Genomic DNA, 26,657 nt, shown 5'->3' with positions numbered 1-26,657 from the left:
AGCACTTTTCTTGGGTTGTAGTTCACACTAGGAACAGAGTTCACAGTGGCCTGGTTTGTTTCGTAGGATCTCTGGTCTTCTGCATGGATGGACACCTACTGGGTCCTGGATTCTCCAAAGCAAAAGGGAGTGGTGGGCCACTCTCAGAGGGGACCAGCCATGAAGCCCTTGAAATTGTTTGCAAACTTGAGTCAGTGTTGTGTGACTGTGTGTGTTGTGTGTATATGTGCATGCATGTGCCCATGAGCATGTTTCCTGAGAAAGTGTCTATAGCTTTCATTTTACAGGTATGACCAAAAATATGGATAAGAACCATGCTTTAAAGGGACATTGATTGGTGTGCCTTTCTGAGCCAAACCCCTCATTGTTCTCCTTCCAACTCAAACATTTTGTCTGCCACAATCGATCGCCATCCAGCTAGTATGAAAAAATAAGATGCTTCACAGACAAAGAGTCTCGCTGATTACTTAGTAAGGTCATTTTTCATTTTCTAGATATGAAAACACTAAGGACCAGAGAAGGAAAATATAACTTGCTTAAATCAGGCAGCTGGCCCAGTAGTGACTGCATCTTTCCTGTCTCCCTTCCTCCCTCGCTCCCTCCCTCCCTGCCTCCCTTCCTTCCCCTCCTTCATTAACCAACACCTCACCAATCCACTTATGATTTGTTTCCCTAGACATTGCTAAACATTTGCTGAGGACCGAGCACTGTGTTATACATTTCCCCATTAAATGATATAGCAACCCATCTGTTGGATATGACCATCCCATTTTTCATTTTTACCTTTCAGGTAAGGAAATTGAGGCTTAGAATTTAAGAAACTTGCCCAAGTTTGCCCAGCTAGCTAGTGGCAAAGCTGGGAAGGGAAAGACCATTTTTCCCACCACGCTCATTAGTGAGGTTGCTTTGTCTCACTTCTGCACATAACAGACTTCTGCCCCAGGTGAAAAGGCCACTATCTGCGACAGATGCGCCCACTCGCGGCGCGCTAGCCACAAGCCGGTCTCACCTGAGGCTCTGCGGGGTCCCACCCGGGCCAAACACCGCCCCCGGGCGGCAGGTGGGCGCAAGCGCAGCGCATGCTAATGAGCCCGCGGCGCGGCGCGCCGATTGGCTGGCGCGGATGCCAGCGGCTTTCCCGGGGCGGGGGCCGAGGCCGAGGAAAGGGGCGCCGCAGGCAGCAGCCGCCCCCGCCCCGCGCTCGGGGCCGCCCTCTTCCCCCCGGGACGACAGGGCGTGTGCGGGGCGCGCGGGAGCCTTCGCCGGGGGCTTCCCCTGCTGCGGTCCGCTCGAGTTCTGGTTCGGCGTTCGTCGCGGGTCCAGGATGACGATCCGACACCAAGGCCAACAGTACAGGCCGAGGATGGCATTTCTGCAGAAGGTGAGCGCGGTCCGGTGCCCTGGGCCCTGGGAGGTGCGCGGGGTCCCAACTCTGGGAAGTGTCCGCGGAGATGCTGGGGAGGCGCGGGGCGTGTGGCCGGGAGGGGAGGGCATCCCTGTGGTCCATTAGTGCTGCTTGGTGTTATTAAATGACTTACTTGACCTGTGTGTGTGTGTGTGTTAAAGACTAAAATGATTAGGTTTCCACGTAACCTGTTTGTAGTGGAGAATCTGAAGCAGGGGCGATGGTCCGCTGGAAACTGGAAAACAACCTGTTACTCTGGAGAGGAAGGTGCCGGAAAGCATTTTAGCCGAGGCTGTGTCAGATTACAGACAGAATCCTGATATTATCATAAGGTTCCCAGATGTTGAATTAACTTTTTTTTTTTTTTTTTTTTTGCTGTTTTTCGAATCCCACATTGCAGTATTTCTAAGTTGGAGTGTGTGTGGTGTGTACACATAGACCACAAAAACGGTGTGATTTGTAGGATAAAGGGACACCCTGCTCCCAGAGCCCCTAGATTCCTCATTCAAGTATGTGTACTTGTGTATCTCGGGTCTGTCTGTGTTGGCAGAAGTCAGAGTCTTTCCCTTCCATTGCAAAGGCTTTCTCAGACCATGTGGCCAGGCACCGGGTATCCATCCCGTGGACACTTGGGATGTGGCATGTACCTTGTGGGGTTATGTGTTGGGTTCCGACTGGCTCCTTTTTGTTCTGGACTTTTGAGATAAACAGTGTCAGAGGAGATGGACAAAGGATTAGGTCCCAGGTCACTTGCCCAGCCTTCATCCCTTCTACAGCCGTATTTCACAGTGCAGTGTCAACCCTTTTAGGCTTATCTTGTTGAGTAGAATTAGCTGAATGCTTTGTGACAGTTAAGAGCCCGCTTTGAGCCCTTGGAGCTCAGCAGATTGCTGTAGTTGGTGACCAACTGTCCTGATTTGACCAGGACTTCCAGTGCTAAAACCTGGGCAGTGCCAGACATGATGGAGACAGTCAGTCAACACGTGGACCGCCTACTTCAAGAAGCTGGTGCATATTCCAGGTAGTAGAGGTGTGAGGCTCATCCATAAAAAGAATCCTCAGAGCCTGTATCGCAGACACCAGCTCCTAAAAGCAGAAGAAACCACCGAAGTCTGATATCTGAAAGCCATAAATCATCTTCCAGGATTCTCCTAGGCAGCTCTGGCTTGGTGGCTCAGAGAGCAATGGTCTGGAGACATTCTGTTTTCTGAATCTCGACACTCTATTCCATCATGACTGTTATCTGGTAGATTTTCCTGTCTTCACCTGGCCTTCTGGCTGGTGTCTGGGTTTCCAGCCTCCCTCCACACCCCCCAGCCTGCTTACCTCCACAGTATGCTTCATAAACGCATTGATTTTCTTTCTTAAGCTAACGCTGATCTCCTCAGCCTAAAACCCTCCGCGGGCTTCCCATGTTCATGGGATCAAGTACAACCTGCTCAGCCCAGGCACTTGGGATCCTGCATTGACCCATCTCTCTTTCCCTCCCACCGACCTGACCTCCAGGGAAACAAAACAAAGCAGCCACAGTCCTGTGCCCTTTCATACCTCAGGCTCCTTTCCTGGGAAAGCCCTTTCTGCCCTTCTCACCTGCCAACTTCCCACTCTTCCGCTGTGAAGGCCGGTTCTCCCCAGCCCCTGGAGCTGAGCCACTTCCTTCGCTGCCCCACAGACTGCCCACACCCCCAGGACTTCTCTTTCCCTTTGCCTTGTGGGGAGGGACCTGCCTGTCTGTGTGTTCTGAGGTCCCCAGTCAAGTCCCACCCAGAGCTCCTTAGAGCAGGTCTCAAGAGCCCTGCCAGGGGGTCCTTCACGATGAGCCGGCTGAACTAGATGTCCGGCCTTCTGGAGAAGGACCCAGACCAAAGGAATGTGGACATGGGTGCAGTGTCATTCACTACTCAAGGAATATTCAGTTAAATGTTCAGTGACTATAAAGTGTGCTCTGTCCCCATAGTGGGGGCGTACTTGCATTATCCCAACCGGTCCACAAGTCAGACATTATCATCACCATTTACAGAGAAGGAAACTGAAGGTCAGAGAGGTGACCTGCCCCAGTCATATAGCCACTAAGGGGTGGAACCAGGAAAAATACAGGACTGACCGTCATCTGTTGCCAAAATGCGATACTATGCTATGAGCTTGGGGCAGAGAGGAGGCTGTGGGAAGGCCTGACTTAAGTGCATGGGGGATGTGGAGCCGAGAGCCGAAGGATAAGGGGGGGTTCTAGGCAGAGAGAAAGAGAAGGATGTTCCAGGCAGAGGGAACGGCATGTGCTCAGTGTGTGTGTGACGCACGGTGGATGGCCCCCTATGGCTGCCACACGTGTGGGTTCCTGTACCGGGGCTGGCCCGTCCCCTCTGTGATGTCCAGATCACCATCCCCGCCAGTACCAGTCGCCGCTGCCCTTGGGAAACACCAGGGCATTGACTTTCGTGGTGCCACATGGAGAAGCCTTCTGTTAGATGCTGTGCTTCCTGGTGTGGCTTCTGGCGTCTGCTTTTGCTTGGGAAGGGAGTGCAGAAACAGAAATATTAGGAGGTGTGGGCAGAGCAGGATATCTCTTGCTTGTATCCTTCTTTCATTCAACACAAATACATAATCGTGCACTTATGTGCTGGGCACCGTGCCAGGGGCTGGGGACCCTGTGGGGATTAAGATACAGACCCTTCCCCCCAGAGCTTAGAGTCGAACAGAGAAAGACAGATGCATAACTAAGGAGAGAAGTGGTCTCAAGATCGTGGCAGACCTTGTTAGAGGAGATACACACACACAAAGGTACGCATCTACAGGTCGCACAAAGTGGGGGATGGTCAGTTCTGCCTGGGGTGAGGGGGTCAGGTCACAAGGGGGGTTGTAACGGAGTTGAGGTACAAGAAATTAGTTTTCTTTGCCAGGAGGATGGGAAGATGAGCAGATACAAAGAGGCAGATACAAAACAGACGTGTCAAACAGCACGCTGGTGTGGGAGAGCCATCAGGGGCTGGGTTAGCAGGAGGTGGTTGGGTGCTAAGGCTGCTAGTTAAGAAGGGCCCAGACCTGGGGGCTTTGGACGTCGTGCTGAGGAGTTGGATGCTTTCTGTGTTCAGTGAGAAGCCGTTTGAGGTTTTAAAATGAGTCGGTTTACGTGCTAGAAGGATGATTCTGGTTCGAGGGTCCGAGTGCTTCTCCACACTGGCTGCACTTATAAATAGATCGATATCAAGTTTCCCGTCCTTAGAGTTTCTGATTTACTTACCAGGTAGTTAAGTCACTCAGTGCCGCCGAGCCCAGGCATTGGTGTTTTTAAAAAAGCTTCTGGGGGATTTGACTGTTCAGCTGAGCCGAAAGATCCTGGGGACGTTTGGCAAGATCTGGAGACATTTGGGGTTGTCACATCTGGGGACGAGGGTGCTGCTGGTGTCCAGAGGGTAAAGAAAGGCAGGGGTCCTGCTAGCCATCCCTCAATGCACAGGAGAGCTGGCCCCACAGCGAGGAAGGGTCTGGGCCCTAATGTCAGTAGTGTTGCGGTTGGGGACCCTGGGCTGGAGGACGACACACTGGGGGCTGGAGACGTGCCCGTTGAAAGGCAGATGCCAGGAAGGCAGAGCCTGATGGTCCAGAGAGGAGGTTCAAGGGGCCCATGAGGCAGGATTTAGTGGGGCAGGTAAGACACACCTCAGAAACAAAAGCAGAGTCAACAGAAGTTGGCTGCTGTTGTCTGGGGCCATCTAGAATGCATCCTGGGCCTTTGACCAAGGTGGGAAGAGCAGCAGAACTTGGGGAAAGACCCCTGAGTCCCGATGAGGGCACGGGGCTCACGAGGGTGTGCAAGACGGCGGAGTGACGCGGTGGGGCGTCAGCTGGCCTCTGTGTGGCCCTGCTGGCTAGCGGGGGCACCTTCCTGTCTGTTCGCAAAACGACCCGGTGGTTCTGGGTCACTCTGCCCCTCTTTGTGTAGAGGAGGACTGATTATTATCATCCCCCTGGGAGCCTTCTCCGGCTGGAAGGAAAATTCCAGGCTCGGAGATCTTGCACAGCGAGTGACAGCTCCTTAATGTGAGGAGCGGTGTGGGCGCGGAGGGTGGGATGTCGGGGCGTCAAAGCCATCGTGGCCTCTCCTCTGGGATGTCGGGGTTCCCTGGCACGCCTGCAGTCACATCACAGCACGTTGGCTTCTGAGAGAGGGGATGTGGGGCCAGCACGCCCCACCCCCGCCCCGTCCCCCAACACAGGGTCCCAGGCGGCCCAGCACCCCCTGGCCGTGAGCCATGTATTTGTGCCTGGGAAGGAGATTTGGCTGAGTCTGGTTGGGAGTGGGCCTTGACATTTGATGGTGGGGAACCGGCCTCTGCCTCATCTTCCGGGGACGCCCACGGGACACCAGGGGGAGGTGTGAGAGTTGGCAGCCTTTTGGAGTAGAAAGGCCAGGGCTTCTCGCTGGCTCTCCGGAGAACTTGGAAACGGTTGGGATTCTCTTGGAGTGGATGAGAGAATGCAGAGTCTACTCTTTTTTTGGGGGGCCGCCATGACAAAGTACCATAGGCTCTGTGGCTTCAACAACAGATATTCATTTCCTCACAGCTCTGGAGGCTCGACATCCAAGAGCAGGTGTCGGCAGGGCTGGTTTCCTCGGAGGCGTCGCTCCTTGGCTCGCCGATGGCCGTCTTCGCCCCGTGTCCTCATATGGCCTTCCCTCCGTACGTGCCCATGTCCTAATCTCTTCTTATGAGGACACAGTCGTATTGCATCAGGGCCCTCCTAATGACCTCATTTTACCTTAATGGCCACTTTAAGACCCTCTCCCCAAATACACTCACATTCGGAGGTACTGGGGATTAAGGCTTCAACATACAAATTTTGGGGGGACACAGTTCAGCCCATAACAGAGTCTTTCATTGTCTCCTTGGGTGACTGGGGAGACCCCGCAGAGGAATTTATCTGAGGAATGTTCTAAGGAAAATTGATTGGAACTGCACTGGGCTGAACGCCCTCAAAATGTTCTCGAGGTTCATGTGATGCTCCCTCCTCCCACCGGCCCTTCTTTTCTGTGAACGGTGACACACCTGCTGGAGAGAAATGTGACTCCCCTCATTGTGTTTTTAAAATAACTCTCATTATTCCTCCCCTGAAGATTATTTTCAAACTCTTTATAACTGGATTTTTTTTTTTTTTCCTTAACATGAAGAGAAGGAATCCAATCCGCTGACTTTCTCTCGGAGGAACTCAGATTTTTCACTCATAAGGCAATTTCTCTTTCTTCTCCAATATCTGGGCCCCCTGTTTCTATGAAACATGGCTGTTTCATCCAAAAATTATTTTGAACAAATATGGGATTTCATCTGGCAGCTAATGTGGGAAAGGGGAGGCCGAAGCCCGCACCTCAGAAAATCAGTCACTTCTTGGAGTAGCCTATAAATTTGCGGAAGGAGTGCCTCCCGCCATCTGTTGCTTCTTGGTCCACCGTGTGGAGAAGTGCTGGGCTCGCCCCTTTGCTCCCTTACTGCTGGAAGCTCTAGGCTGACCCAGTGGCCAAGACGCTACCAGGCCCTGACCCTGCAGAAGGCCAAGGATGGCAGCTCTGAATGGAGCCAAAATGGATAGTTTCTGTTCCCGAACAATCTGTGAGCTGAGAAAGTGTCTGGGCAGGTGCAGCCTGCCCTCAGGCTTGTTCCCCTGCGTGGCCCTTCACCTCCAGTGAAGCTGGGTCAGTCTCTGTCGATCCTTCTTTTTAAAATTGTATTTTATTGTGCTAAGAACACTTACTGAATCTACCCCCTTACGTTATGAGGTGTACAGACCATGTGGCAGAGCAGATCTCTAGAGCTTCTTCACCTTGCTTAGCTGAAACCTGATGCTTGTTGGTTGGCAACGCCCCCCGTGTCCCTTCCCCCAGCCCCTGGCACCACCATCCCAACTCTTTGATTCTGTGAACTTAGGTATGCCACGTAAGTGGGATCATGCAGTCCTTCTGTGACGGGCTTATTGCCCTTAGCAAAATGTTCTCCATAGCAGAATGTTCTCTGGGTTCATCCTTATTGATGCAGAGTTTCCTTCTTTTTAAAGGCTGACCAGTGTTCCATTGTGTGTCTCTGTCACATTTTCCTTATTCATTTGTTGACAGACATTCAGGCTGTTTGCACGTCTTGGCTGCCATGAACATGACAGGGCTAATATCTCTTTGAGATCCTGATTTCAAGCATTTTCAGTATACACCCAGGAGTGGGATTGCTGGTCATTCTGTTTTTAATTTTTGGAGGAACCTTCGTACTGGTTTGCATAGCAGCTGCACCATCTTGCATTCCCACCAGCGATGCACAAGGGTTCCAAGTTCGATCTCTTCACTTTCCTGCGTAGAGAAGCCCAGGGCCTCCTCAGACCATCTGTCCTCCCTCTGTACCCCCTTAGAGTACAGCCCCATCCCCACAATCTAGGAAGATCCTGTTCACTCTCCATGAACATTTTCTGGAGATCTTCTCAGCCATCCTTCTCGTCTCTTGGTTCCTATTGTAGTTAGCACCTTCCCCTTTATTTGGTGCCTAATTCAGCCTGCACTTGCTATCTACTAAATAGCCTGTGCATAGCACCATACTAAGTGCTCTTCACGCTTAATCTCAGATAATCTTCGTGACATCCGTCTGGTGATAGAGGTACTATTGTCATCTCTATTTTACAGAGAAATGAGTCCTAGTGAAATTTAGCAATTTACTTAGCTTCTACATTGAGCAGGGATTTGAACTGGGCTTTTTCTGCACCCAGATCTCTAGCATGTATCTTAGTTAACTTTTTATTTTCATATAAATATCTTCCCAGTCCTCTGTGGACTAGGCGAATGTATTTTACCTTGCTGTATCACCCCCCACAGTGCAGCACACTTAATCATGCTCAATAAATACCTGTATTTGAACAGCGAGGAGAGCAGGGTTTTTATTTGCAGGCATCTAAACACAGCCTGCATGCAAAGTTTCAAAGATGCATTAGTTATACAAAAGCTACTAATATTAATGATTCCAACCATAACCACTAACATGAATCTCTCCTAATAAAGTATATATCTTTTTTTTTAAAAAAAGATTTTATTTATTTGAGAGAGAGAGAGAGAGAGGGAGAGAGGGATGGGAGGGAGAGGCAGAGGGAGAGGGAGAAGCAGACTCCCCGCTGAGCAGGGAGCCCAACACGGGGCTCCATACCTGGACCTCAGGATCACAACCTGAGCTGAAGGCAGACACTTAACCGACGGAGCCACCCAGGCGCCCTGATAAAGTATATATCTTTATGAGTATATAACATGTCTGTCCTTGTAAAACATTTTTACACAATTAATGAGATTCTAAGAGATTGCAAGAGTGTGTTAATTACCTGGGCATAGACTATCGCTGTCCCCATTTTATGGTAGAGAAAGGACATTCAGAAAGGTCCAGTGAAATCCCACAGTTAGTTAGAGAAAGGAAGCCCCATGGAGCTGTGAGAACCGTGGGTTTCTTTTCTTTGTACCACAGCCACCATGCAATGTCTGAAGGACTGGTAATTGTAAAGGGCTCTATGGAGCGCGGGAGTGTTATTTTATTTAAAAGCAGGAGAATAATGATGAGATAACCAAGTGAGTTAAATTGGGGGGAAGCAGGTGAATCAGTGACCTGTTTTGGTTTGCGTAGCGGCTGGAACGTGGCCAGCTTGGGTTTGAGATGCAGCCCTCCAGGAGGATACATCCAGCTGTTTGCAGGAGAGGGTTTCCGGACAGAGAAGGACGGGGAAGGTTTTCATTCCTACTTGCCCATTCATACTCTGTGCTTCTGCTCCTGCTCTCCCCGGAGCCATTTCCCCCACTTTCTGGTGCCTGATTCCTATTCATCTTTTTAAGATTCGCTCCAGGAGTCCCCACTCCTGACCCTCTCCTGGCGCTGTTGTGTTCTTATCATACCCTGAACTCACCTTTGTCACTGTACCTCCCATGTTGTCCCATAATATCCTTGCACCAGTGAGCTCCTTGGGCTCGGGGACCACATCGCCTTATCTTTGGTTTCCCAGAGTGACTGCCTGGTTGTTGAATGGCTGACTGACCACAGTAAGCACATGGCAGGCTGGGAGATGTGTGGTTTCTTCAGGAGTGAGGGGTTTTCTAGGGGAACAGGAAGCTTGAAACCTTGGATACATGAGGCTTTGTCAGTGCCCATGATAAACATTGACAAGAGACACATGTGGGTTGTCTTTTTTTAACTGTGCCATCCCATCCAGTTTGTTTTAAAATACCCTTTGGTTGATTTTACTTCCATTTAAATTTTTCAAGCAGAAAACTATTTTTTATTAATAAAATTAAAAAAAAAAAAAGAGCACCAGGGCCATCCTTGTGGATGGATGTCTTCCTGCAGAAAGTTCGCTCTCCCTTGGACAGCTCACTGGTTCGCTTTGCTTCACCTCTCTCCGATGCTCGTGACTAATTTGTATCTCTGACCCTTATCTCTTTTGCACTTGGGGCATTCATTGCCTGTCACCTGCCAGACACCGTGGCGAGCTCAGTCGGCATTCCAAAGCAGGAGCTTTTGCTTTCAGAAGGTGCACCTTCTTTTTGGCACTTCCTACATTTTCTATTTTGGGAACCGGCACCTCTGAGCATAGGAGTTATAAACTTTGCCATCCTCACTGAACAAGTCAATCACTTGCAAGTACAGTTCACTCGAGTTAACTAGGGCTCTAAAAGGGGTGCCTTCCTGTCGCCCCTGCCATTGCCTTCATTTACATATTAACTCGTGCACCAGCTGCTTATTGCGTCCCAGCTACGTGTCCGGCACTATGCCAGCATGCACGATAACAGCATCAGGCCGTAACGGACAGAAGACCTGCCCTTGAACAGCTTACCTTCTAGGAACAAAGGAGACACACAGTAAGCAATGTGATCGATGGGCAGATAATTTCCCACGTTAGAGGGTGAGTGCTCTCGAAAAAGTGAGTAGGGGATCAGGAATGGCAGGAGTTCAAGGTTGTAGTGTTAAGTAGGATGGTCAGGGTGGGCCTCTTGGACATGTTAGCTGAAGAAGCTGGTGAGTGAGTTAGTTCCATAGGGAAGAGCAGTCCAGGCACAGGGAAAAGCCAGAGCAAAGGCCCTGGGGCAGAAGGCTGGGTATGTGCTTGGCATGGGCAGGGAGCAGCAAGGTGGCCAGTGTGGCTGGATCGGAGGGAGCCAGGTGGGCGGTGGTGGGGGGAGAGTCAAGGGAGGAAGGGGTCCCAACCACATAGACCAGTAGGGGAACTCTGCCATTGCCTTGAGTGGAATGGCCGATGCAGGGTTTCGAGCAGAGGAGTGACACCTTCTAAAATAATTGAAAGACTCTCTCTGGCTGCTCATCTGAGAAGACACCATGGGGCAGAAGTGGCAAGCAGGGAGCCCCGCCATTTCTTTCTGGGACCATTGCAGTAGCTTCAAATGGATCTCCCCCCTTTTCTCCTTCTTGGCAAACTTCCTCATACTTCAGCGTTCTTCACTGTCGTGGGCCACATTTCCCGAGCTTGGGCGGAACCATGCCACTGCCCAGCAGTCACTGCGGGAGCCCAGTGCATGCCCCGGGAGTGGCCTTCGAGGCCTGTTGTGATCCGGCCCCTGGCTGTCGTTCCTGCATCATCTGCCCCCCTTGTCTGTCCCTCTCTCGCCCTGGGCACCGACGTCTGTGGCTTCTCACTTTCTGTCCAGCAAAATCCTCGTTTTTTTGAGCCTCCCCTTCTCCTCTGAGCCTGTGCAGAATCTCCAAGTCTGGGCACACCTCTCCGAGCTCCTGCACCCAGCGAGGGTGTTTGTGTCTGTGAATCACATGTTGAATCTGGTTGTGTTGGAATTACTCAGTGTCCAGGCGGGTCACAAATTCCTCATGTACTCCCCTTCCCATCTTTTGCTCCCTCGGTGCTGCAGAAAGGGGCCTTGCTTGGCTTTTGAAACAGTTCTGGTCAGCCAGTGTTTTTGGTTCTGTTTTGCAGATCGAAGCCCTAGTGAAGGACATGCAGAATCCGGAGACGGGGGTTAGAATGCAGAGCCAGAAGGTTCTGGTCACCAGTGTCCCTCACGCCATGACAGGTAATGTATCTTGTGACTTAGTCTTGGCCTGGGACCATCCACATGCAGGGGTTGGCAAACTGTAGCTCGAGGTCCAAGTTCGGCCCGCGGCCTGTCAGCAAGCACGGATGCTTGATGTGTGGCGATAGCTAGCAACTTCCCACATTGTGTCACTTAATACCCACAATCAAGTTCGGGGTCGATGGGACCATCTGCTTTTTGCAGATGGGGCCGTGGACAAGTAGAGAGGTTCAGCCACTGGTCCCCCGGTTACTAAACTCGCACATGGCTGAGCTTGGATCTGACCTCAGCAATGTGACTCCAGTGTCCGTCCCCTTATCTGCTGTCAGTATGCATAAGCTACTTTCTTTCCTTGCACATAGGGCACACTTGGTTCCCGGGTTTGGGTGAGGCTGCCCACCTGCCGTGTTTTTTCGTCTTCCTCCTGTGGGTGAATTTTAGCTGCCATTGGAACAGGACTCGGGGGAAGCCTTGGGTCATGCATCAGCTCTGATACAAACAAATTGGGTAATTGGCACGCAACTCCTTGGGTGGCAGGTGACCCAGGACTTCTGGGGATGAAGGTGGCTGATCTGGGAGCCTGCCACGCTATTCCACAAACCACGTGGTGCAGACGCTGGTGGCCTGTAATCTTATTCGATCTATTTTAGGAAGCAGTCAAGTGGATGAGAAAACCCTCGGCTCCTTGGTGGAGAGCGCTAATCAGTCTGCTGTCTGCCTGGGTCTCTCTCTCTCTCTCGGTCTGCCTACCTCTGAGTAGCATTCAAGGAGACCCCAGGTGGAAAGTCTAAAACACCCAGTCCTAACTAGGAGTTTATGTAGGATTTGAGATGAAGAATTTTGCTTTAGAACAGCCAACCAGGGGTGAATGAAACTAAGAGCAACAGACGAGAACCCACTGAAAGCAATAACAGTGGGCATGTGGGCATAGACAGAGGTAATTTCTGGACACTTGTGCCCCCAGGCGTGGAGAGGAAGATGAGAATTGCAGGTTGTCCATCCTTAGCCATGCCATGGGCAGGTAATTAAGCCCAGACAGTGTGTGAGTGGGTCACAAGGGCCTTCCCTGGAGGGGCCCGGAAGAAATGCCCCTTCGCTACCACTGAGGAGGGAAGGATTTGGAAAAGTTTAGCCACAAGGACACAAGCAGTGGGGTCGCAGACCTGACTCCTCCTTCTTGGTATGTTCTATGGGCCAGTTCCCATGCAGTCAGGGCCAAGCTTGGCCTTTGTAAAGCAGGCTGAAGTTGCTGGAACACGTGGTCATTGGCGCTTGCAGGATGGCGTCTTGAATTGGAGTGGTTGGTTCCAGGGCATCTTGTCTGTCCTCGGAGTTGCTATCGCCCGCCTCCTCCAAGGAGCCTGTTCTGCTTATGGGGCTGCAGGGCCCGGGGTGAGGCGGAAGCCCACAGCTTCCCTGCGGTCCAATGACAGTTCTGGATTGTTGGTGGAACTTGGCTTGCTTTGGCCCTGAGATAAAACTGAATCCCTGGGGAATGGGTGGGAGGGGGCATGCTGGTTCTCTTCTGACCTCCCCTGATCTCCTCCCTGTCATCCTCTTCTGCTTTTCTTCACACCAGTCTTCACTCTGCATTGTCCCCAGCCAGCCCCTAAGACTTGCGGAGCCCAGGGCAGGACTACAAGTGGAGTTCACATCCCCTTGTCCGAAGTTATAAATCAGCCCTCAGAGTGTTGCCAAAATACGTCCCATCCTCCTGCTTTGACCAAAGTACCTTCACAATGACCTGGGAGGCCAGGTCTGAATTTGGCATTTTCTGACTCCTCGGAGTTCCACCTGGGAACTTGGGAGTCCAGGAGAACCGTCCCCTCACCCTTAGCTCATCCCCATGTTTCCTCCCATCTCTTGCTCTGATTTACCTTCATGTGACCAGGCTCCATCTGGAGCCCCACAGACAGCACGCCCTTAGGTCTGATTTTATTCCAGTGTTAAGACTTAGGCTGTTTTACTTCCTATCTGATGACTGATAGTCCATGCACAAATTGTAAGAAAATAAGTACTATCGAGGGTGTGTGGGGGACGTTTAACGAGAAATCTGGCTGGAGTCAGATCCTGGATGACCCTGCATCATGGGCTGCAGGGTTTGGAGTGAACATAGTAGGGGGCAGTGGAGGGGAGTCCCTGAAAGCTTGGAGCAGAAGAGGGACGAGATCCCAGCTGAGCCCAGCGGAGACCAGTCAGGCAACAGCGTGGAGGAGGGTGTAGAGGTCAGGGGATGTGCTTAGAAGCTCTGACAATGGCCAAATACTTCTGGTTTGCAGGAAGTGACGTTCTACAGTGGATCGCCCAGCGCCTTTGGATCTCTAATCTGGGTGAGAGCTCGTCCGGCACCCCGGCAACAAGGACAGCTTTGTGTGCAGCGCCCCCAGAGAATCTCTGGAGGGTAGAGACTAAGCAGAGGCTTAACCTTTGTCTCTGAGAAGTTGACATCAGAGAGACAAGGCATTCATGTGTAAAACAACCCAAATTGAAAGTGAAGGCATGACAATCAGGGGGGAAAAATAATTGTTTCATACAGAATATTGAGAGCACGTGAATAATTGGTAATTGGGGAAGAATCGGCCAAGACAGAATTCTTGGAGGGGGTGATGCACACATACAGCTGGTTTCGAAAGAAGGGATGCTTGTGAATTGTGGAGGGGAGCCCCGAGGGTTTGTCTTCCTGGGGGAACTGGCAGGAGCTGTGGTGTAGAAAGGGAATGAATGAGACAGGGAGCGGGAACAAGTGGAAATTGGGAGAAATGACCTCAGCTGGGTGTGGAACTTCCCACTAGCAAAAAAGGCTGTTGCTACAACAAGGCATAAACCATGAGACCTGACGACGGAGGGAGTGAGACATGAAGAAGGAGATACAGGGAGAAAGTCTTCTCAGGCTTTGGAGGCTGAGATAGGGGATGGGATATGGGTTGGGGCCTTGGGCCTGAGCGCTGGAGGGATGGAATTCTCTCTCAGTGATGGATGGGAAGACACCTGCTTCACTGGTGCCTCTGAGAAAGAGCCAGGAAGGTTTTCCTTTAACTGATGCAAATCCAGAAACAAGAGTGTGTTTCCAAGCTCAGTGAAGGTGGGTGGGAATTAAAGTCAGGTGAGGGGGAGTGGAATCTGGACCCGGGATGCAAGCAGAATTGAGCTTGGGATAGAAGTTGACAATAAACTTGGCCTCCTCTTTGCTCTCCTCTTTGAGTGAGGAACTTTCTGTAGGTTAGAGACATTCCCTGCTCCTGGGGACTTCTCCAGACCCAAAGGGCCCAAAGAAGCTTCTCCAAACACCTGTAGTGGACCACCTGTGGTACCCATTAACATTTGGGTTCACTGGCTCCCCCTGGACTTAGGAGTTGTCATTCTCGGGGGTCAGGCTGTGGGAAGCTTCCTCTTACCATGCTCCCCAGCTGATATTTGCCCATAGCCAAGTTCAGGAACCACTGTCCTCACTCCTTGGATGAAGTGCTGTTAGGAGGGGGGCACCTCTCCTGGAGTTTGGGGTGCTGTGTGGGGGTCGGGCAATGAGCTTCTGCCTTCTGTGTCTGCTCTTGACTTCCGTGTCTTAACTGTCTCCTCTCAGAGGCACAGAACTTGGGCAGCTTTATTGTCAAGTATGGCTACATTTACCCCCTGCAAGATCCCAGGAATCTCGTTCTCAAGCCTGATAACAGCCTCTACCGATTTCAGGTAGGTCTCTTGGCCTTGACCTTGGTGTTAATATGGGATTAATCTTATCTGAGAAGGTAATTGTGTGGTTTCATATCCTCACAGATCAGAACTTTAGAAATGGTAGGCGGGCGAAAGTAGTTTCATCTCAAGCCACAGGCCTGGGGTCCCAGGGGGACAGTCACAGCCCAGTGTTTAAGCATGGCTTCCTGGTTTCTTTTGTAGACGCCGTATTTCTGGCCCACCCAGCAGTGGCCGGCTGAAGATACAGACTATGGTAAAACTCCAGCCCCCTGTGCTTTTGGTAGCGCTTAACATGCTGCTTATTTACTTGCCGCATTTTGGTGACATTTGTCTTGCTGTCATCATGACCTTTATGTCAGTTCACATCTGTATTGGGAGTGTTCTCAGGGAAGGGAGCAGGGGTCTGCTGAGACTTCTTCCCACCAAGCCAAGCACAGCAGCCTCATGCACGTAAAGGCTGCAGATGCAGTTTTAAAATACGATGATGATGGAAAATGTCATTGTTTTCTTTTCCAGCCATCTATTTAGCCAAGCGAAATATAAAGAAGAAAGGGATTTTAGAAGAATATGAGAAGGTACAGAGATGCTTTCAAGTACAAGTTGTTATATTTGGAATAAAGTCTTGAGCTATTTTTTTTTCTCTTCCCCCTTTGCTACGTCATATGTACCATCGTCATCCATCCATCCATCATCTATCCATCCATCCATCCATCCACCATCCTTCCACCATCTATCCACCATCACTCTATCCTTAATCCATCATCCATCCATCCATCCTCCCATTATCTGTCCACCCATCCACCATCCATCCATCCATCCACTATCTATCCAACCATCCATCCACCATCCATCTATCCACCCACCCATCCACCCTTCATCCACCATCCATCCATCCATCCATCCATCCAACCATCCATCCATCCATCCATCCACCAACCCATCCACCCTTCATCCATCATCCATCCATCCACCCACTGTCCATCCATCCATCCACTATCTATCCAGACATCCATCTACCATCCATCCATCCACCCATCCACCCTTCATTCATCATCCATCCATCCACCCACTGTCTATCCATCCATCATCTACCATCCATCCACCATCCATTCACCCACTCTCCATTCATCCATCCACTATCCATCCATCCATCATCATCCACCATCCATCCATCTATCCATCCATCTATCCATCCACCATCCATTCATTCATCCACCATCCATCCCTCCATCTATCCATCCATCCATCCACCATTCATCCATCTATCTGTTTAGAAGCAGCTCCTGAAATCAATTCTTCCCCATGTCAAACTTCAGTTTCTCCTGCTGTAATTTAAGCTCTTGCCTCAGTGACTACTGGACACACAATAGCTACTACATTCTTTTTGCTGTCCTAGAACATGAGACAATTAACATGCATGGTAATGGATATTATGTGATGAACAGATTTGAACTTGAGTTTGTGATGGGAAGACAATAGTGTAGCTTTTGTTTTAGGCCAGATGAGTCAGATTTCTCAAAGAACACACCCAAGCCTTCAAAAGCCTAGATTTCTGGGCAGACAGCATTAATCTTGCTGTGTTTTTATTATTTACAGACATATTTTTGGAAGAGCCAGCATCATGCCAATGTTAGGACTTGTCTTTGTGCATTTGTGATGCTCTGTCATTGAATACTGGGTTTCTGAGTTTTCTCCCACTCTGTTCTCCTCTTCCTAATCAGATTTGGGATACATTTATTAAAAAAAAAAAATCCAAGCCAGGGTGTGGCTTTTACTATAAAGGCTTTTTGAGAATTTGGTGCTACCCTTTGAATGCATGTCTTTGCAAAGCTGGAATGGGAGATCATTTGGCTGGGGCTAGGTTGCTGCAGGGCCAGAGGCATGCCCTCATTGACTTAGAGCTCTCTGCCCTCTGCACACAGCGTATGTCATGGGGCTTAGTGTTCTTTTCGTTTTCCATTTCTAGGAAAATTATGATTTCTTGAACAAAAAAATTAACTACAAATGGGACTTTGTCATTATGCAGGCCAAAGAGCAATACAGGTAAGCAAAAGATGATGTCTGTCCACTGGTTGTCCTTCCTTCTTTGTTTCCTTTAATTCAAATAAACCTTTATTGGGCATTATGTGTCAAACACTGGGTTAGGCCTGGGGAGTATAAAGGCACAGTCTGGGATCAGGCGGATGAGGAAACAGGCCATGATGCTACACCGAAGTGAGTGCCTCACACAGGGGTTTCCAGAAGGAGCTGGAGAAACAACATTGAACCTGGAGGCTGCATAGGAGTTTCCAGGTGAACGATGGTGGTGGTGGATGGAGAGGAAGGGCGAGATATAAGGAAGGATCTTCTAAGCAGACAGAACCAGAGTCTGGAGTCCAGGGAACGCCTACTTGATGCAGTTCTGTGTGGCTGGAGCAGAGGCACCATGGTCTAGACAAGCGGACACACAAAATTAGCCACTGCAGACACGAAATCTGAAATTGGAGGCAGGCTTTGAGTCAAAGGCATAGAGTCAAAGGCTTTGAGTCCCAGGCATAGAGGCTGGGACTGACAGAAGTGAGACCCGAGATGTTAGCAGGAGTAGATCGTGAGACTGTTTTGTGCAAAGGGCCATGGGGAGCCGCGGGAGCCATAAAAAGATCTTAAGCGGAACCACTCACTGCAGCTCTCATTTTGCCTGCTGTCCACTTCAGAACTAGAGCCGGAAGTCCCTGGAAGGCTCTGCCTTGTGTCTGAGAGCCAGATGTAAATGTTAGAGAGAGTGAATCAGTCAGGACAAGGTCAGGTTGTCATAACAAACAGCCCCCAGGTCCTGAGAGCATGAAACCACAGGCTCATTTCTTGCTTGTGTTACATGTCCACTGTGGGTTGGTGGGGGCCCTGATGTGCTTTGTGCCCACTCCAGAAGCCATGCTGAAGGAGCAGCACCATCCAGCCTTTGCCTGTTGCTGGAGCAGAGGGAGGCAGAGCCTGTGCGGGTCACAAGTGATGGATGTCACTTCTGTTCACAAATCATTAGCCAAAGCAGCTCCCCATATGGTTGTGCCCAACTTCAAAGGCATTTGGGTAGGGATGTACAATCCTACCGTGTGCCTGTGACATAGGGGAGTCAGGAATATCCGGAGACTGATACCATATATTACCAAAATGGGTAAGTCTGGCTGGCCCAGGCTCACTCTGGCAGGTCCAGTTTCTGGAAGGTCTAGAAACGGGTGCATAGTTGGGCTGGACAGTGGACTCTCATCAAGCAGCCTTAGGATTGGAATAGTGGGGATTAGTTAGGGCTCTCTAGAGAAACAGAAACAGTAGGATATATATGTATGTATGTATATCAAGAGATTTATGATACGGCATTGGCTCACACAATTACAGAGGCTGAGAAGTTACAAGACCTGCAGCTGGTAGTCTGGGGACCCAGAAGAGCTGGTGGTTTAGGTTCGTCTGAAGGCTGGCAGGCTTGGGGACCCAGGAGCTGATGTTTTAGTTGAGTCTGAAGGCAGGAAGACTGATATCCCAGCTCAAGGCCATCGGGCAGGAGGAATTCCTTGTCATTTAGGGGAGTATCATCCCCTTTGTTCCATTCAGGTCTTCAACTTAAAATACCCCCATCTGAAAATACCATCAGGGGCACACCCAGAATAATATTTGAGCAAATATCTGGCCATCCCACAACCCAGTCAAGTTGACACATAAAATAAGCCATCACAAGAGGTGAGCGCTGTTATGCAGCAGTGCTGGGTCCGGAAGCACAAAAATTCTAATGGCAGATGGCTTTATTGCCTTGAAGGGGGAATATCTGCTCTGAGGCTTGGGATTCAGGTAGAGGAGCATTACTCAGAGACCTGGCCTGGGCCTTTCACCATTGACATGTTTCTGCTTAGGTATGTTTGAGACAGAGCAGTTGGGGGGAATGCTCTAACTTCCCATCACTTGTATTTGTTCATAAGGCTTCATGGGGTGAGTCCTGTGTACTGTCTCCTTTCATGTTGGTGAGAGGGAAGTGCTCATAGCAGTAATTCTTGTCACCCTTACATCCACAAATGGGGAAGTGAGGCTTAGAGAGTTTAAACAGTCCATGGCAAGGTCACTCTGTGAGGTAATGGTCGAGACTGGGCTAGTATTACTTAGTTCCAGTCAGTGCACCAGTTTTGATTTTCTGCTGGGTTCCACACTGGGCTGGAACCCTTTCATCCTCCAGCTCTCTGCTCTGAGCAGGATAGCCCAGTGATCCTGAGGACTGCAGACCCTGACATACGCCTTTCAGGACACGCTAGCTGCCTGTTACAGCTCAGGGCTATTTTCAGTGGCTCCCACAGGCCCCACCACTCGTGCCTTCGCCTCAGCCTAGATAAAGCTCCATGCTGCCCGTGTCGTAGGACATCTTCTCCTCCATCACTTCTAGATGCCTTGGGATGAGAAATTCATAAAAGGCTCTCTCCTTCTGAGATCCTGGCTTTTCTCCACTAATTCCATTGCTTGACTCAAAGCCTGCCTCCAATTTCAGATTTCGTGTCTGCAGTGGCTAATTTTGTGTGTCAACTTGTCTAGACCATGGTGCCTAGATAGCTGGGCCCTAGATAGCTGGGCCACCACCAGTCTGAGATGACACTGTGAAGTTATTTTTTTTTTTAATTTTTGAATTTTAAGCAATCTCCACACCCAGTGTGGGGCTCAAACTCACAACCCTGAGATCAAGAGTCTCATGCTCCACCGACTGAGCCAGCCAGGTGCCCCTGTGAAGGTATTTTTTAGATGAGATTAACCTTTACATCAGTAGACTTTGAGTAAAGCAGATTGCCTCCATAGTGTGGGTGGGCCTTACTAATCAGTTGAAGGCCTTGTGAGAAAAGACAGGATTTCTGAGGAAGAAGGAGTTCTGTTTCCAGATTGCCTTTGGACTCAAATTGCAACATCAGCCCTTCCCTGGGTCTCCAGCCTGCTGGTGTGTCCTGCAGAATTTAGACTTGCCAGACTCCTCAATGTATGTTATTCCTTAAAATAAATAAATTGTGCCTCTATCTATCTATCTATTTATCTATCTATCTACGTATCTATCTAGTCTACTGTTTCTGTTTCTCTGCAGAACCCTGATTAATACAAACACAGGGTCTTAGCACAAAATTAGGTTGGCCGTGTACGCTGGCTCATGAGGTAGCCATTTTATTATACTGAACCTCTACACACAGACCTCTTTTCTGAACCCAGACTCAGTATCCAGCTACTTAACATCTCAGGATGATGTCACACCTCAAACTTAACTTGTTCATAATGGAATGTTTCTCTCCCTCATACACCAAACCTCTTCCTCTAGTGTTACCCACATCAGTGCAAGGAACCCCATTCACCTCCTGCCTCTAAGCCCCCATGCCCAGTGTCTAGTAATCTGGTCCTGTTGCCACCCCTGGCAAAATTCCTTCTGCCCCACCTGCCCCCTTCTGTCAGCCCCCACCTCCCTGCCCTGGTTGAACCAACCTGTCACCCAGGCTGTGGCCATGTCCTCCCAAATGGTCTCTCTGCTCCCATTTGCCCCCATTTTTGAAACTCAGATAGGGTCCTGTCACCCTTCAGAGAGAGATCTCTCAGTTCGAATGTCACATGCTCAAAGAGGTTTTGTTGATTAGTTGTTAGTGAACAGAGATCATCCTAAGACTTAGTAGCTCAAAATAGCAACAGTTGCTCTGTTATTTTTCAAGGTTTCTTTTGGTCTGGAATTTGGGAAGGGCTTCGCTGGGCAGTCCTAGATCTGAGTCTCTCAAGTGGTTGCAGGCCAAGGGCTGGAGCTGGGGGCCTGTAGCCCTGGCTGGGCATTTCTTGTCCTTGTCATGGGGCCTCTGGGCCTCTCCGGGTGCCTTGGGCTTCCTCACAGCATGGTGGTACTGGGGCAGTCACATTGCTTACAGGTGGTTGGAAGCCTCGAGGGCAAACATTCCAGTGAGGAGGTAGCTGTCTCACCTTTTATGGCCCAGCCTCAAAAATCACAGAGGGCCATTTCTGACATACTGCGTTCGTTGAACAAGTCCCAAGAAACCCACCTGGTTTCCAGGAGTGGAGGACATAGACCGCCCCCCCCCCCCCAATGGAAGGAGTGTCAAAGAATTGTAGACATATTTATTTATTATTTTTTTCAAGATTTTATTTATTTATTTGACAGAGAGAGACACAGTGAGAGAGGGAACACAAGCAGGGGGCGTGGGAGAGGGAGAAGCAGGCTTCCTGCAGAGCAGGGAGCCCGATGCGGGCGATCCCAGGACCCCGGGATCATGACCTGAGCTGAAGGCAGATGCTTAATGACTGAGCCACCCAGGTGCCCCAAATTGTAGACATATTTAAAAAGCACCACAGTGGCCCTCCCTGATTCTGCATTAGAGCACCTGAACTTTTCCTGAGAGCTCATCCTGCAATTTGTGATTTTCTATTTCCTCTTTGTTCAGTGTTTAGACCAAAAGCTACTCAAGGGCATGGTATATGTGTTTGTGTTCGCTCAGGCCGCCATGACAAAACACCACACACCGAGTGCCTTAAACAACAGACATTTATTTTCTCGCAGTTTTGGGAGCTGGGAAGTCCAAGCTCAAGATTATGGCAGGGCTTACTTTCTGGTGAGGACTCTCTTTCTGGCTTTCAGATGGCTGCCTTCTTGAGTCCTCACATGAGAGAGAGAGAGAGAGAGAGAGAGGGAGAGTGTCTCCTCTTTCATCTGTCACAGAAGAGCCGCAGAGCAAAGCCAGAAAGGACCATTATTGTCAATTAGCGACCGACTGTATTTACCAGGCTCTCCAGCATGATGGAGACTCCACAGTGCCCTGGGCCGTCTGTGGCCCATCCTCCTGAGGCCATAGGGTCGTTAACCTGGTGGAAAATGCAGTTAGGCTGGCAAGGGGACGTTGAAATGACAGTGTTTATATTTAATTTCCAGGGGAGGTTGGCAAAACAGCCTGCCGGAATGGCACTCTCCACCCATCTGGCTCTCTAGATGTGATGATGTTATTCACAATACACTAGTGGGCCCATAAATCTGCCGTCTCTGTCTTGTGGAGGGCATGTGCGTCATCCCACGTTGCCTGGGCATACAAGCATCAGCGTGTGAGCGCAGGTCACCGTGGAAATGGTGCTGAAGGGGACCCATGGCATGATCATTAACGTGGCCCGGCTTCCCTGGGAGGAGAGCACAGCATCGTTTCCTCTCCATCGTGGGGAAAGGGGGAGACAGAGAAAAGAGGGAAAATAAATAACCTTTTACGATCATCAGTGAGGTCTAGGAAAACCCTAACTTGGCACAAAGTCTCTGAAGCGACGGAGCGGCCCGGATAGAGGGGAGACACATGGACCACCCCCCAACCCCCCGAGGCCCCGCATTTTTCCCGGCACTGAGCGTGGCCGCGGCCTGCTGCCCACTTGTCCAGATGTTGACGATGTTGTTTATCGACGCAGGGAAACATGAAGCCAGGGGGTGAAATGTCAGTCCAGAATGTCCTCCACCTACTGCAGTGGTGCAGGTTGTGGAGGTCCGATGCTGGGGCCGGTCACACTGGGGTGGCATGTGCACAGTGCTCTGCTCTCAGGCAGAGCTGGACCCTGGGGCCTGAAGCGGGTTCAAGTCCCACTCTGCTCCTTGCTGACAGTGTGACCCTCCGAGGGGCATATTCGGTCTCTCTCTGCTGTAGTCCCTGGAGCTGCTAAGTCAGGGAGATGAGGTCACTGGGAGGATTAAATGAGTCAGTACTCATGTGATGTTAGTGTTCGCTGTGATTATTATTACGGCAAACACAGATTATTTGGAGAGGTGGGGAGAGTCATCTGGGTCATCAGGAATGGGGTACCTCACTGAGCAAAAGATGTGAAGTCTTACTGGCCTTTATGTGGCTTTTGGCTTTTCAGGACTGGAAAGGAAAGGACTAAAGCAGACAGGTATGCACTGGATTGCCAGGAGAAGGCGTATTGGCTGGTCCACCGATGCCCCGTGAGTATTAGCCTTCCTGGCTTCCCCCATCTTATTCCTTCCCCACTCCCACCCTGTACTCACCATCCCTTTTGCCAGCTCATTTCCTGCTGGGGCTGCAACTAAGTCAGCAGGAGTGTGTTGCTCAGTGTTGGGTTAGCCCCCGAGCGCCTCTTTGTGGAAGAGGAAAGGGGCTGCCTGGATGGAGCGAGCTTATGGCTCGTCTGGTGATGTTGGGTCTAAGCGAAGTGACCTACGGGAGGAACCCGAATGAGCTTGCCTTTTATGAGGGCTGATTTTTTTTTTTTTTTTTTTTTTTTTTTGCCATGACACCTTGGAAAAGGATTACAAGAAGAAAAAACTAGAAGGCAGGATTCCCATAAAATGCGGTAGAAACTGGAAGTCTGCACAGCCCAAGCCAGGCCTTGCGTCTCTTGCCCTGCTCCTTTTCCTTTTCCAGCTCCATCCCCAGCAGCTGAGGTGGGAGGAGGTGAGGAGTGAGTGTGTGCTGTGCCTCACAGCTTAGGGCACATTGTGTCTCTGGCTCAGGGACTTTTTGGGCCCCAGAGGGACAAGCTGTGCATAAGTGATGTGACTCGATTACGGCTCATTATCAGGAATAGTCACCCACTGGGGTTACTTCTGCGGCCTCAGTTTCCTCCTGGGGCAGACCCGGGTGCTGCCTACGGGTCACTGAAGGTGGGAGATGTCAAAGGGGTTCTGAAAAGTGCAGGGGTCAAAGCAAATGTTGTTCATCTTCCTCCTTTAGTTTCCCTGCTGTTCAGCTGTCCAAGTTCTCAGAACCAGAAAGTGAACTGGGTCAGTCACGGTGCCAAAGCTTCTGGATTTTGGAACTTTGAGCTCATCAGATTTTGGCCGTTTTGCTCATTTTCTTTCTAAATTCAAAACAGTACTCGTATGGTGTTCCATATGAGTGGGGGTGTTGGTTTCCATGCCTCGTTGCTGAGGTTAAGGTCCTGGGGTTGATCCCCAAGAAGCTCGTGTGGTTTTGCTTTGTTCCAGGATTCCTCCTCCAGACAAATCAGTTAGCTGATGCCTGACACAGGTCGCTGGGGCTGGGTGAAGGAGTACATGGCTGGGACGACAGGGTCCTAGAGAAGTAGCCAAGCACAAGGCCCCCCGCCCCCCCCCCCCCCACCCCATTGTAGCTCAGGAGTGAGATCTTTGTATGAGAAAGTCACTGGCATGGTTCAGCCTGCCTTCTGTCGTCTGTTCCTGAAGGGGGAGCCTGGGGGCGGGGAATAAGGGCACATGGTGGGGAAGCCCCTCATTCGGCAAGATGCCCTGGTGCCCGTGGCGCTCGTGATGGGGGGATCCTGCTCCTTGCAGGGAACGGCTTCCACGTTACCTGCAGAGACTCCGTGGTGGGGAAATGCCCACCTGGCAAAGTGGCATAGACTGGCTGTGCCCAAGACCGCCCCCCCCCCCCACACCAGTCTCTCTCCTCCCCTCTGTCCTTGCCACCAGCAGGCCCGTAGGGAACCAAGTGCAAAGCAGATGATTGGAGTTCTCCCGACTTCTCTGGGGGCAAGCTCTCAGCCCCCATACTGGCCAAATCGACGGCTGAGTGGCTCCTCACAGTATCATGCAGAAGTCCCTAAATTTGACAACGCAACTCTATGGTTACTGCTTCCGCCATCACCTGCCCCGCCTCCACCCCCTCCCCAACTGCAGCCGCTTCCTCTCCCTCCACCTCCACCACCACGATCATCATCATCGCAGCTGACCTGAACTGAGCACATAACTGTGTGCTGGGCACTGTGCTAGGCTTCACTCTGCGTTCGTTCTCTTGTTTCATCTCTGCAGCCCCGTGGGGAAGGTGCTATTATTAGTCCCATTCTGCAGATAGGGAAGCTGAGGCTCAGGGGTGTTGCCAGAGTTGCACAGCTAGTGAGGGTCAGACTGCAGAGCGCTCTCTCCCGGTCCCTGTGCTCTTCTGCCTCCCACCACAAATGGCACGTGATGTCTTAGTGCATCGAAGGCCTTTCTGTCACCTCTTCGGTCCTTAGAGCATCGCATGAATCCCTCTGCTCTAACAAACATGATGCTAGGGTTCAAGGGTAGCCAGTCTCTCTTGGATAGCGCTGGGGAGCCAAGTTCTCAATGAGGTTCTGATGTCCCCGGAACCGTCGTAAAACCCCACAGACACAAAACCATTTTCACATCCAGTCTCTGCAAGTCCTGCTCTCCTGAGCCCAAACTGGACCAGCAGTCCACGCTGAGGCTGGGGTGCATCTGGCTCCTGCTCTCCCGGACTCTCTTAAAACACCGGCAGCCTCTCGGTGGAGCGTTCTGTTTGAAGAGCATCCTGTTTGAAGTCTGTCTCAGCCTAGAAATTGAGCAGTCTCCCTGACAAACCCGTGAAGCCCAGGAGCTTAGGGGCTGTCAGACTGTCTCCAGGAGACCCAAACAAACAGTCAGTTTGGTGGGAAAAAAAAACCAGCCAGGCAAACAAAGCTTTTGGCTCTGTGGAGCGTTGAGCAGCTGGTATGTGGACTGTGTAACCGACTGTTGTAGTGTGGGACATGGCTTGCTGTCACGCAGCAGGTCCCCTGTTCCCTTGTCTCGTCATTGATCTGTGAAACCTTCACGGGCCCTGACTCTGTGCTGGCTCAGTTTGGTGCTGGGCGTAAAATAACAGCTAAAAATCATCAAGCCCCGGCTACGTGCCCGTGGTAAGCTCTTGGTGTGGACGATCCCAAGTACCTGGTGATGATGCTGGCGAGTAGGGAGTCTCCCCATCCCCAACATTCAGATGGGGCGATCAAGGCTCAGAGAGGGCCGGTAGGCGGCACAGTGCTGGGATGGGAAATCCACGTCTGTCTGATGCACTGCTGCTGTAGGCGGGGCACCCACATGCGGCCCCTCTCCCAGCTCCAGGGGCACAAAATCCAGATAGCTGTAACAGGCGAGCAGCACCTCCCGGAGGTAAGGTGAGGGGTGATTGGTTAAGGGAGTGGGGAGGAGTGTGGTGCCGGATGCTGTATCAGGGACATGATCATGGGCAGAGGCCAAGCCCTGAAGTGGATGGTGGTGGCTGAGGGACGTGACCCAACCCCCATCCTGAGCCCAGACGCTGCCGGGGACTCAGCATCCGGGCACTGGGGACAGGGTCGACAAGGGGAGAACAGTGAAGGAAAATGATGTTCCTCTCCTGTTTTTTTACCCAAATGAAACAGAGTGCAGATCTGGGCAGGATGCAAACCACAGTTCATTGTGTAAATCAATGGTTCCCTTAAAGAAGTCATTCGGGGGCCTTCCGTGCATCTTTGCTGTGCCATCTGCTACTTCTGTGTCTCCTGAGGGTAGGGTCTGCTGACGTAGGGACCACGGGTGTATGGAGGATATGGTCCAGGGATGGCGGCACGGTGTGCTCTGCATCACAGGGTCGCTTGTCTGAATATCATCCAACTGGCCTTCGTGCCAGCCACCAGCACTGACCCTCGCCAGGGAAGAAGGTGTCTGCCTTCCGTTTCCGGTTGAGGTCGGGCTAAATGTCCAACAACAGAGAAACTGCAAAATAAATTTAAGTAAATAAATAGATGCATTTAAATCTTTAA

At 50.8% G+C, this 26,657-nt stretch overlaps 1 protein-coding gene across 5 annotated transcripts in view; it reads left to right on the top strand.

The window, feature by feature from the left end:
- Nucleotides 1-1,006: 1,006 nt before the first annotated feature.
- Nucleotides 1,007-26,657, top strand: part of RGS9 (regulator of G protein signaling 9) — a 68,864-nt gene continuing 43,213 nt past the window's right edge. For 2 of the 5 annotated variants that reach the window (XM_027625653.2, XM_027625652.2), the window contains exons 1-8: nt 1,007-1,381; nt 11,351-11,447; nt 13,727-13,777; nt 15,028-15,134; nt 15,339-15,390; nt 15,654-15,712; nt 17,104-17,180; nt 23,016-23,097. In XM_027625653.2, coding sequence (XP_027481454.2) covers nt 1,124-1,381; nt 11,351-11,447; nt 13,727-13,777; nt 15,028-15,134; nt 15,339-15,390; nt 15,654-15,712; nt 17,104-17,180; nt 23,016-23,097 — 783 coding nt within the window. In that variant the 5' untranslated portion in view covers nt 1,007-1,123. Of the gene's footprint in view, nt 1,382-2,330; nt 2,427-11,350; nt 11,448-13,726; nt 13,778-14,342; nt 14,530-15,027; nt 15,135-15,338; nt 15,391-15,653; nt 15,713-17,103; nt 17,181-23,015; nt 23,098-26,657 lie in introns of those variants that run through there. The other 3 variants (XM_027625656.2, XM_027625658.2, XM_027625657.2) reach the window with 3 other exon arrangements.

Source organism: Zalophus californianus, chromosome 16 (genome assembly GCF_009762305.2).
Source record: "Zalophus californianus isolate mZalCal1 chromosome 16, mZalCal1.pri.v2, whole genome shotgun sequence".
In the NCBI taxonomy this organism is placed as follows: domain Eukaryota; kingdom Metazoa; phylum Chordata; class Mammalia; order Carnivora; family Otariidae; genus Zalophus; species Zalophus californianus.
This window is presented reverse-complemented; position numbering and strand designations above follow the sequence as displayed.